At 35.6% G+C, this 12035-nt stretch overlaps 2 protein-coding genes across 6 annotated transcripts; both read left to right on the top strand.

Annotated features, from left to right (window-relative positions):
- Positions 1-283: 283 nt before the first annotated feature.
- LOC149399031 (uncharacterized) lies at positions 284-4427 on the top strand. Of its 4 annotated transcripts, none has more exons than XM_089610984.1 (11): positions 284-708; positions 890-1010; positions 1167-1215; positions 1313-1560; positions 1664-1784; positions 2070-2150; positions 2240-2366; positions 2466-3016; positions 3426-3574; positions 3665-3754; positions 4095-4221. In XM_089610984.1, the coding sequence occupies exons 3-11, from the start codon at positions 1195-1197 to the stop codon at positions 4102-4104; spliced, it is 1398 nt and encodes a 465-aa protein (XP_089467110.1). In that variant the 5' UTR covers positions 284-708; positions 890-1010; positions 1167-1194; the 3' UTR covers positions 4105-4221. The 4 variants fall into 4 exon arrangements, with proteins under 4 accessions (XP_089467110.1, XP_089467108.1, XP_089467107.1 ...); XM_089610982.1 differs by having other exon boundaries at positions 293-708; positions 1164-1215; positions 4111-4427; XM_089610981.1 differs by having other exon boundaries at positions 294-708; positions 4111-4427.
- Positions 4428-4925: 498 nt separating this feature from the next.
- Positions 4926-10952, top strand: LOC149399032 (putative starch synthase 4, chloroplastic/amyloplastic). 2 transcript variants are annotated; one of them, XM_089610977.1, is made up of 18 exons: positions 4926-5203; positions 5284-5347; positions 5453-5584; positions 5867-6071; positions 6320-6454; positions 6621-6725; positions 6820-6918; positions 7047-7176; positions 7720-7770; positions 7844-7954; positions 8323-8432; positions 8731-8899; positions 9284-9370; positions 9729-9815; positions 9967-10080; positions 10373-10434; positions 10543-10639; positions 10735-10952. In XM_089610977.1, exons 1-18 carry the CDS (start codon positions 5045-5047, stop codon positions 10852-10854), a joined length of 2037 nt encoding a protein of 678 aa, XP_089467103.1. In that variant the 5' UTR covers positions 4926-5044; the 3' UTR covers positions 10855-10952. The 2 variants fall into 2 exon arrangements, with proteins under 2 accessions (XP_089467103.1, XP_089467104.1); XM_089610978.1 differs by having other exon boundaries at positions 4928-5203; positions 9729-9800; positions 10735-10951.
- The last annotated feature ends 1083 nt before the right edge of the window (positions 10953-12035 follow it).

Below are 12035 nucleotides of genomic sequence, written 5' to 3' on the forward strand. Positions count from 1 at the left end.
CATATTTTCCTTCGTTTAGTATTAATATAAGATAACTATGTTTTTTCCTTCATATTTTCTTATTTTGTTTGAATAGTTTTATTTTCTTTGATTGAAATTTAATGCTTAGTCAATGCTCAAAGCTCGAGCCACGTCAAACGCTTATAATTTAAATGCACATTAACTAAATGTTTTTTTTCCTTCATATTTTCTCATTTTGTTTATAATTTACAACCCATTGACTTAATGCACATAAAATCCAATAAATCAGGCATTTAAATAGTTTATTCATATTCCAAAAATATCTATTTACGTTTCAAAGACGCGCAATCGGAGAGACGCTCAATTCCGCGTTTAAAACGACCGAGAGCGAAACGACGAGAAATAAGGGGAAACAAAAAAAAAAAAATGAAAAGAAAAAAGAAAAGATAATACAAAAGATAAAAGGAAACAAAATTAGAATCCAAAATTAAAAAAACCAAAATGGGGGTGCGCAGTGTACAACCCGCGCACGATAGAGTCCCTCACCTTTATTTCTGGGTCCTTCGGTTTCCGTCCTCTATATCACCGCTAATCTATCCTTTCCTTCATCCTCTGAAGCCCTACTTTGCTATTCCTTGCTCTCGTTTTCGATATCGCCCAGATCTGCGATTCGAGTCGATTCCCCGCGATCCGACGGTCAAATCGCTGTATTTTGAGGATTTTCGACGATCCGAGCCCTATTTCAAGGTATTTCCTTCGATTTTGAGTCAGATTCGTCATTTTTTTCATTGAAAGTGATTTTTTTCTTTTCAAACGAGCTATTTATCGCTCGATTTGATCGGTTTTATCGTCAATTTTATGTTTTCCCGATCGATTAGGGTTTTTGGATTCGGAATCGTTTATCAAGTTCGTAATTTGTTGGTTTCAGAAATCGGTGAAAAGAATCGCCGATTTGAGATTCACCTCCTCCTGGTACGACCGTAAGGTGGAATCGCGTTCATAGAGCTCGTTTCGACAGCTTCAGGCTATTTCCAATCATTTGATTAAAGGTCTGTTCTTTTGAATCACAGCTTTCATAGGTTTTGGATGTTGTTTTGAAAGATAAAAATTATTTTGATTTCTTTTATGGGAATAGAGGTTAGGGTTTCAATTTCAAGATTTTCGTTCGCATATGATTTATGATTTTTTTTTGGGGCTTGTAGCAGAAAACCAAATTTTTTTGTTCGATAAGCGATGCGGGGATACGATAGAGAGGTTAGTTATGGTGTTCTTAATATTTTTTGTGCTTTTTTTTTTCTTCTTTTTTTTTTTTATGTAAATCTCAACTGGGTTTCATATGGATATTTTTCAGGAACTGCAACAAGAAATGGAAGAAGGGTATGACGATTACGAAGACGAAGATGAATACGAGGAAGAGGACGGAGAAGGATACGAAGAGGAAGAGGAAGAAGAAGACCCAAAGCCAACAAAGGAAGCGTTGGAATATCTCGAGCTGAGGCAACGTTTGAAGGAACAAATCAGAAAGAAGAACATCAAGGAAGGTGGATCGAGCCTCAGAAACAATTCCAGTGATAGAAAGCGAAAGCTTCCTAATGATACGTAAGTGACTTCAAAGGAAGCTTTTTGTTTTTTGTACTCGTGATTATCTCATAATTTTTTTTAATATCTGTTTTATGATTATGCTTTACATTTTGTTTTGCAGCTGCGGATCATTTTTCGGCCCTTCTCAGCCGGTTATTTCTCAGAGAGTAATTCAAGAAAGCAAGTCTTTTTTGGAAACTCAGCATTTGAATCCGAAAGTATCAAATCCCTCCCCACACCCGGTATGTATGCATTATTTACCTCACATGTCTGATGAAAATTCTGAATCTTGAGAGACACACTTGACATTGAAACAAGCTTCAGAAGCAGCCGAGCAAAAAAATAAAGGCTTCGTTTTTATTTTTAATATTTTTTTATATGGGTCAAAGCAGATAATTGCTCCGGTTCTGGAAAATAAACTGCACATAGGAACTTGACTGCGTGGAAAGGATTTTCTTCTTATATTTTTATTTGTAATCAAGTTACATTTCTACCGTTTTCTCTGCTAACCTGATACGTATTTGCAGAACAAAAAGAGTACCGCTTCATCCACCGCCTCAGGATCAAAACCCACTGTACACAACAACAGAGGAAGAGTTGTAAATGAGGTACTTAAACCATACGTGTTGATATTTTTCCTCTATATATGTCTCTTTTTGCAGCGATTTAACTCCAAATGAATGTTTGTCGCACGCAGGTTAGAAATAAAGTACAAAAGCTTAAGCAGACTAGAGATTACTCGTTTCTGTTGTCGGACGAAGCCGAGCTTCCAGCCCCCACTCCAAATCCGGCTCCTCAGCGGAATATGTCCGCTTCAGGTTCCGGTATATTACTCTTCGTCCCGTCTTTTTCCGCTTATGTATCTCGAGACATTCTATTTTTATAGAATGAAAACTTATACAGGTTTTTTGGTGATGTTGAAGATTCAAGACCTGCTTCGGCCCCGGCGACGAAGAGTAAACAAGGCGGCCCTGTAAACGGCGCAAGGCATGCCAACGGTTTTAACGGAGAAAGGAGACCCAGTTCTTCAAACGGACACGCGAACCCAAAACCAGGGCTCAATAATCATAGAAGATTGCCTTCAACGAGTAGGCCCGATTCAAGGCAGTCAGACTCAAGACGGCCTCACAGTAGCAACGGAACGGGGCCTGGTCGGCCTCTCAGGCCCAATGGAGGTCTTCCCTCAAAGGCTTCTTCTTCGTCGTCGGTTTCAAGGAGCTCCGTCCCCAATAAGAGGCCTCAACCACCACCAGCTTCGAAATCGCAGCCTCCTTCAAGACCGAAACTTGCTTCTCAGTCTCGCCCTTCTTCACAGTCGCAATCAAAGTCAAAGTCGCAACATTCTTTGAACTCGCGGCAACCACCACCTTCGGCCTCGAGACAGCATTTGGAGCAGCGCAGGGAATATCAGGGATCGAATAAGCCCAAAATGATCCCTAAACCACAAGGTGGTGGACTTTCGAGACCTCCTCAGGTATTTTTTTTTTTTTTTTATGGGAAATTCCTCATAAACTGATTTTTTGTTTAATGCTAGTTTGACGAATATCAACTTCTAAAAATCTCCACAGCTACAAGTTAAAAAAAAAAAAAAATCAAACTGTAAACAATTCCCCTTTTTTTTTAAATGAGACATCAAACGGTAAAAAAATGCTAAATTAAAGTTACAGTAAAAACAGAAAAAAAAACATTAAGGAAAATAGCTGTAGATTTTGAGAAACCAATTCAAACTGTAGACAATCCATAATGCACAGGATGAATTTTGTTTGTTTTTTTGATAGATATTTGTAGAATAAGTTTTGTAAAGTTGTAATTTTTTTTCGATTTTTTATTTATTGCTTTCTCTTGTCTCCGATTTTTTCATAATGATAATGTCACGAAATCAGCAGGCAAACAGGCCTCCATTGAAGCAAAATCTGTCACGACATAGATCTGGATCTCCCGTTGAGCGGCCAAAGAAAAAGCCGAAGCGACGGTACTCTGACGGGGAAGACGATGGCGAAAATGCCATTAGTATGATCAGACAGATGTTCCGGTAAAACTTCGAGTTCTTCACTACTGTGGTCGGTCGTTTATTGTTAAGATAGATCTCGAGATGTGAATAATGATTTGGAAAACTTTTCAGGTACAACCCCAATAAGTTTGCCGACCGCGATGACGATCTTAGTGACATGGAGGCCAACTTTCACGACATCATGAGAGAGGAAAAGAGAAGGTAATTCCTTTCTTTCTAAATCCTAAAATTCCATTGTTTTCTCGACTTTTTAGGATAATTAGCCTCTGAACCATTATGCGAGTGGGCATTTTGGTCCCCTTATCTAATTTTATTCTAAAAATAATCCTTGAACTATTGATTTCGATATTACGATACAAAACTGACCACGGCTTCCCTTCTTTCCACTAAAAATACTAGAATTTTGCCGAAATAAAATTAGCTTAGGATCAAAATAACCACTTTAATAGTTTATGGACTTAATTTAGCTTTTATAAAAAAAAACCCTACTTTTTTTGTTGTTGCAAAAGTTGGTGGTATTGAAATGAATTGGATGATGAAGTGGTGTGTGAATGCAGTGAGAGAGCCGGAAGAGCAGAGGACGAGGAGCAACTTCGTCTGATTCAAGAAGAAGAGAAAAGGGAACGCTTGGCCAAGATGAAAAAACAGAGGAGACATTAGAAGAAGACTCTAATCTTAGTTTTGACACATTTATTAGGATTTTATATCTCAGATTTGTTTTGTTTTTTTGGGTCCTTATTATTTTTGACTGGTAAGTTATAAGTGGTCGTTGCTCTTTGTCACATAAAGCCCACCAAATTTGTTGTTTTTGTTAGTTGGAAATTCATGGTTTACCAACCTCTTGCAAATATAATGTGAAATATGAGGTGTATTTTAATATTTTTTTAAAAGAGAATGAAATCTTTCTTAATGCTCTTCAAGTTCAACGTTTGGGCTAAAACATATTGTGAAGTAACAAAGTAGCTCCACGAGATTGGACAAGGCAAGAAAAAGAGATAAAAATAAAATTTGTTTGAGAAAAAAAATTTAGATAAATAAACAAGTCCATCCATGCAATGCATTATATCTATTATGCACGTGAGATTAATAAAATTATAATTTCTTAAAAGTAAAAAAGTTAAGGATAACAAGCAAGTGTTAATAACGAGCATCACAAACCAGAGTTGAAGTGGAATGGACGTTAAGTTTTATGTCATTATTCATTACCTTTTTTTTGGGAGATTATTTACTATTGATATTCATAATGACATATGCCGGGATGTGTATGTATATAAAATAATAATACTTTTAGTTTCAGCAAAAATAATTGAACCTGAAAGAAGTTTGGGATCTAGTGATTTCTATATCATTACTTTTGGTATAAATATAAATTTAAACTCCAAAAAATGAATAAAAAAAAAAAAAAAAAAAAAAGTAACAATGAACTTGAAGTTCACACGAGTAATTTAATTTGCGAAGGCGAGAAAGAAGGAATCGAATTGAATTGAAGTTATGAAGGCCTTGATTTCCTCTGCAAATGCAATTCAATGGAGTCCTCATTCCTCTCTCAAATCCACGATCAAGCTTTTTCATCGCTCCCGATCTCCGTCTCGCTTCTCGTGCTCTTTCAGGTTGGAAGGTCAAGGTCATGGAAACGCAGACATTTCTCAGGTACAGAATCGCTATATCTTGCTTACTTAATTCCCCTCTAATACCCATTTTTTACCGTTTTCAATTCTCGCTTTTTAAAGTCCATGAATGGCGGGGATAATAAACAGGCCGAGATTTGGCAATACTTCAAAGAAGCTCAGCAGAGTAAGTCCCTATGCAAATGGATCCAGAATTTGAGTACTCGATTTTTTTTTTTGTTTGTGTGTGTGTGTGTTGATTAACAGTGGTTTATTTGGTGTTGATGATTAGACATTATGTACTTGAACAAACAACGCGTAAAGGCCGTGGATGAGCTCAACAGAGTCAGTGAAGAGAACCACTCGCTTCGGGAAACTGTAAGCCGGCTTGAGGCCGAGAAAAAGCTAGCTCGTTTCGGGGAAGGTAACTTTTGCACGGCCCTCGTTTTTGTTGAATAGAGCTTAGTTTATTAATTCTGTGACTGTTCTATAATTTACAAAAAATTATAAGGTCGGTTTTGAGATATGTATAAAGCTAAATGTATCGGTTTATGTGACTGTTCTATAAGGTAACTTTTCGGGGAATTTTGATTTTTGTGGTGTCTGATGAGTCTCTTCATTTATGTATCGGTTTGATCAAATGATATACAATTTTTTTCTACACTTGGGCAATGTTGTTTGGCTGAATTGAGTTGAGTCTATGTAGAAAGTCAGACGCTGTGTTGGGAATTACTGCTTCGAATAGACTCGCTAGTTTTGACGGGAATGATTGGCACCTCCGAATCGTCCGATTTGAGGAGGCTGGTCATGGATTGTAGAGTTGGTCTACACGATGTTTTTTCCGGCGTTCGTGAAGGGAACGATGTCGAGTTTCTAGAAGCACTCCGTCGGTTCTTGGACAGAAGCAAAAGGTACACACATTTTTTTTTTTTTTCTAGATGTTTAATTGGATTTCGGACCCGGAGTGTCACATTCTTTTGATCATGAAAGATTCTCTTTGGCATCAAATGATTTTAGAAAGTATCATATTTCATGGATGGAATTTTATACATTAATGAACTAATATTATTGCCTTGATGAATCGTACGCTAAAATATCTCTTTTCATGCTTTCCTTCCCCGGTTCTATTAATAATTTTTATTGTTAATTCTCGACCCAGAAATGCATTCCATGTTGTCCACATATGCACTGAAATGGAACCATTGGTTTCTGTTGGATGTTTGGGATCATATGTGACGGGATTATCGCGAGCCTTGCAGAGAAAGGGTCATCTCGTGGAGGTTATATTACCCAAGTAATCAACATACTTTTTTATTTTTATTTTTTAATCTTGTTCTTTAAGTGTCTTTGGTGCAGTAGATATCCAAATTTGGCCGGATACATGATCTAGGATTATTTTATTCTATTTTTGATAGATTTTTAAAAAAAATTTATTCCCAATGACTTTGCACTGGACATAGGTATGAGAGCCTGGACCTAGAAGCAGTTCAAGGGCTGCGCGAAATCGATGCGGATTCTTATTCATACTTTAATGGCCAATTGCATGAGAACAGAATTTGGAATGGGTTGGTAGAGCTCATTTTTTTTCGTCTCATGGGACATTGTAAGAAACTATGTTTTAAACACCTACTTTCTTTTTATTTGTTTTGAATTTTGCAGTGTTGTTAGTGGTATCGGAGTTACTTTAATTGAACCACGGCTTTACTCTTCCTTCTTCAACCGTGAGCTGATATACGGCTACTCGGACGACTTCGAACGGTTAGAAATAAAACTATTTTGGGTTTATTCTTAGTTCCCCTAAGTTATTGATATTTTTCACGTCGATGATCACAATCATACCAACATTTTAACTTTTTCTTGTTAAATTCACCTTTTATGATTCTCAGATTTTCCTATTTTTCGCGTGCTTCTTTGGATTACATATTGAAATCCGGAAAACGGCCCGATGTATTACACATCCATAATTGGGAGACCGCTATCGCTGGACCACTCTTCTGGGATGTCTTTGAAAAGCAGGTTTACCTTAATTAACACAAATGAAGAACTAACGACTTGGATATCAGTTTTTTAGTACTTGTAACTTTAGATATCAGCTTTAAAAATGTTATGATTAAGCTTGTGAGCATTTGAAATGTTAGATGTGTAAAAGAGTGAAGAGCGGTAGATTAATAGATTGGACGATGAATCCATGAAGAGGTTTATTAGATCCGTTGCTCTCTTTAGTTAAAAAGTTACGGTCTGTGAATGTGATCGGGTTATACAATTACTTGACTAGTTCACGTGGAAATGCCAATAAAGACTAAGTGAGAATGAGCAACTATTTCTCTAGATCATCTTTCAGTTAATAATCCTATATGGAAATTTAAGTTCATGTAAAGGCTATTTATTTTTATTTTTTTTTATGTCAGATTTTGACGTAAAGCTATTTTATTAGAGAAGCTCTCTCAGTTTTACTTCTGTTCCATATGCGATCTTCAATTCCAACAAATGATCCTTTTAGAAGTGTAATTTTTTTTCGATGATTCTTCGTTCCTTAATTAGTATTTTTTTTTATTACAGGGACTAGAAGGTACAAAAATATTGTTCACATGCCAGAACTTAAATCTACAGGCAAGAGCTGTTTCATTTCATGTCCCGCTTCATGTACTCTCGGCATCCCTTTGACCAATTTTCATACTTATAGTGTGTAGAGAAACCAGAAAAAATAGCATTATGCGGACTTGATCCTCGCAGTCTTCACCGAGCCGATCGTTTGCAAGACAGCGATAAAACTCATCTCGTCAACCTTTTAAAGGTAAAAATCGCTTTCTTTTTAGTTATTATTATCTTTTTAATATAAAATCTTTGACTATAGTCACCTTGCTAGCTCTCTTATTTATAAGGCCGAAATATATAGTTTGGCCTGCAAGTTTCATCAGAAAAAGTCCAATTCATGCACCATTTCTATCTTGGGTCAAAACTGTATCAGAGAACACAGTATGCAGAACTTTGATAACACAGTTGATTGAAACATATATCTCTATATTGACGAGCAATTTCTTTTCCTTCCACAATGGTTCTCACGTTTTTATTTAATTGTTTTTAACGTTATTACATGCCAAGAGTTCTTTAGCTTCGTGTCATGTCTTGAGTTTTCCCGCGTGTATTATTATAAGTTTTCAGGGTGGAATTGTGTATTCCAATAAAGTGGTGGTAATGTCGTCAATGCATTCGAAAAGCAAGATTATTCAGAGTCTTAGCCATGGCTTGGAATCTACTTTGAATGCTAACAAGTAAGTTTATAATTTAAAGGCCAATCCTTGAATTTAGTCTCAGAATCTTTAGATATATTGGTAAAGTTGTGTTGTACACTGCTGTTGGAGGACCAAACACTATTCATAGGAAAAAAAAATGATTCTTTTTAGGAAAAATGATTAAAGTGTTAACAAAACCAATAGTTGTTGGAATATTTTACTCAAAATATTTAGTTTCTATATAATCGTGGAAATGTCATTTTATTGCAGAATCACGCCTTTTTTTTGTTCTTCAGAAGATAGATAGGTATATATTAAAATATACCCAATGTTTCAGGGACAAGATTGTTATTTCTCCTTTTGGATTTGAGAGCTCTACTTGGGATCCTTCCACAGACAACACTCTTCCGGGAAATTACACTGCGGATGACATCACCGGGAAAGCCTCTTGCAAAATCACACTACAACACTACACGGGATTATCTGAAAACACCTCTAATATAGTTGTAAGAATTCTAGTTTATTATTATTATTGTTTAGCCTTTGTTTTTTTTATAAGAACGGTTTTACTATTTGATAAATTGAAAACCATATACATCATGTTACATCTTTGGCGATATAATAAAGTCTGAATAAGATGGGAGACTAGGCATTGTTATCAAAAGAAGAAACACTTCTAAATTCGTCTTTTGTTGCTATAAATAAAGCTTTTGAGAACTTCGTTTAGATAATATATGTGACTTGTGATAGTTATTTTTACAATATTGAAATTTCTTTTTTGGTGTGGGCCACGGTTTTTCTCCGATCTTTGGAGTTCCCCACGCATATTCTTGTTTATAGTTATTGTTTATTTTTTTACTCATTGACGTGTGTTATTGATTCTGTCTTAGGTCGGATGTATTCTCTCCGATGTTTCAGATGTTGATCTGGAAAATCTCAAGGCTGAAATTCAGAATGCTATCATCAGAGGTGTCCAGGTTGTTACACATATTTTCCAAGTTGAAAAATGATTCGCATCGCAGCTTAAATTTTTATTTTAAATCAATATCCAAACTTGTGAGAAAAATTAAACTCACTTTTGCTACTGCCCATCTTTTTTTTTTTTTTTTTGCATCAAGAGTTACATTTTTTTATAGAAAAAAAAACCTTGATTGGGAACTTTCTAGTTGATCTTTCTCTTTCTTCTGTCAAGTACTTTATTTACATTACATTAGTTTCAGATGCATATTAATTATTGGCCTGATTGTTCTTCTGATGATCATAAAAAGATACGAGCTTTCGTATAATGAGTTGTGACACGTAAAAGCAATTATTTTGTGGTTTTTTCCCTTACAGTTTATCATCATAGGGAATGAGAATTTGTCAAAAACAAACAGACGGCTTCAATATTTCCAAGAAGAGCTTCAGGTACAAGCTGGACAGGTTATTTTTTTTCCCTAGTAATGAAAGCAAGCTTGATTGAAACATCAAAATGTACCTCATTTTATTTTCATTACCTTTTCATGGGGTTTGTTTATATAGATTTGTATTTCAAGCTTCAATAAGTCCATTCGACTAAAAAATATTCACGCAGGATGATAATGTACAATTTTGTCTCCAACATAACGAAGCGCTCTCTCATCTGATCTTTGCGGGATCAGACATTATCTTGTGCCAATCATATCACGACCCTGTTTCTCAAGCTCCGGTGAGTCTCTCTCTCTCTCTCTCTCATTAGTGATTATAAGGTAGAAACAGAACCATGTGATACTGAGTCTTGTGGCAAAAAATATTTGCCTAGAGATTTTTATTAACCTTGTTGAATTAGACTCTTATAACTTATACCAAGACCCGAAGCAAAACCCGTTTACTAAGCTTGATTCTCTTGTGTAAATGTTTTCCTAGGAACCTTATTTGTCTATATATATATTCATTTTTATTTTTAAAACCGTTGAATAGCTTGCAATTTCATTTTTTTTTTGTTTATGTTGATAATGTAGCTCAAGGCATTGAGATACGGAGCGGCTCCGCTGGTAATTAACTCCAGTAAAAGCATATTCCGGTATCTATCTCTCTTTCTCTCTCTCTCTCACTCGCGCCTGCTCACACACACACACACACACCGAAAACAGTAATTGACTATATTGTTCTCTCTCATGTTTTTGTGAAGACCTTTCGTCGATCACGACAACGGGACCAATAAATTCTCTCGGTTTATAAGCTCTACATTCAGAGATATGTCGCTTAGCGAAGCTCTTGATGAAATTGTACGTCTTTCTTCACAGTTTTATGTTGAGTTTTCTTTTTATAAACTGTGATATAAGAAGTAAAGCTAAATAAATTCGACTGTGTGTTTTAAAAGGAAAAGAAGTCGTCAGAGTGGGATCAGAAGATAATCCAAGGGATGAGAATGGACTTCTCTTGGGACGCCGAGTGCTGTGACATCCATATTTCTACTTATGCAGATCTTAGGAATTTGTAAATAACTACACAATGTATATGAAAAAGCATATATGTGTACATATTTGTTAGTAGTGTTTCATTGCATATATTTTATCTGGTGTTAGAGTGGGATTTCTATATAGACCTTTCTAATTCAAAGTTCAAACAAGTTGTGCTAAAATAGACGACTATAAGTTAATAAAATAAAAATGCTTACATAATAAAACTTGATATTTGCTAGAGAGTAAAATAATACGTAATATTTTTAACTATGAGCTGAAAATTGGCCAATTTGTTACAAAGTAGACTACCAAGAATATTTAATAAATAAAAAAATAAATTGTACAAAATAATGGCATTTTCAAACTAGTAACAATTTAAATTGGCTAGATAAGCCTTAAAAACAGTGGCAATTGTGTTTTAGCCAACGTTTGGTTAATTTTTTGTAAATGGCCATTGCGCCTACGTGGCAGGGAATTAACTGCTTTTTTGTTACTGAATTGCCCTTATTAATTGCGCATTCATTTTTAAATTAAGGCAGTTTTAATTTGAAATTTGAAATGGACCGAAATGATTTTTATTTTCGGAATAAACTTTTTTGGAAAGAAGTTATTGCATTTTAGTTATGTTAGACGTGTGTTTTGGTGTGTGTTTATCGGCATTAATGGTACTGATTCCCTGAAATTCTGGACGTGTAAATGGAATTTTTCACGTTAATTGATTTGTCAGCTTATTTACAATACAAATAACTTGTAAATAAATTTTATATTTATTGTCCATTAACATCAATTTACATCTAAAGAATCAGTTTACAATTTACATCGCGAGGATGAGCGGAGCGAGAGCAGCGATCTTGTGCGCTGATCTGGTGCGCTCGATCTGGTTTCTTCATAGAATTAAAAAAAAAAAAATCTTGGTTCCAACTTATTCCCTGCTCTTTACAAATTCTCTTCTTTATTGTCACTGTTAAAACAAATAAAAAATCTTCAAGACTAGTCTCCGCAAGAAAAGAAAAGAAAAAAAAAAAAAAACTTCTCTGAGAGACTTCACGAAGAACTCCCTTTCAATCTTCTGATCAAAACCACCCGATAAAAACTTCTAGTCCGAACAAACAAAGCGACCAGACACCCGAGGCAAGCCACGCCAGCCATGACGAAGAACGACAACATGAAGCAACGCGACGTAGACCGAGTCTGAGTCCGGTGAGTCTGCGACGGCGGC

This window comes from Urtica dioica, chromosome 4 (assembly GCF_054948205.1).
Source record: "Urtica dioica subsp. dioica isolate 48M chromosome 4, U.dioica_male_clone48M_v1_H2, whole genome shotgun sequence".
Taxonomy (NCBI): Eukaryota; Viridiplantae; Streptophyta; class Magnoliopsida; order Rosales; family Urticaceae; genus Urtica; species Urtica dioica.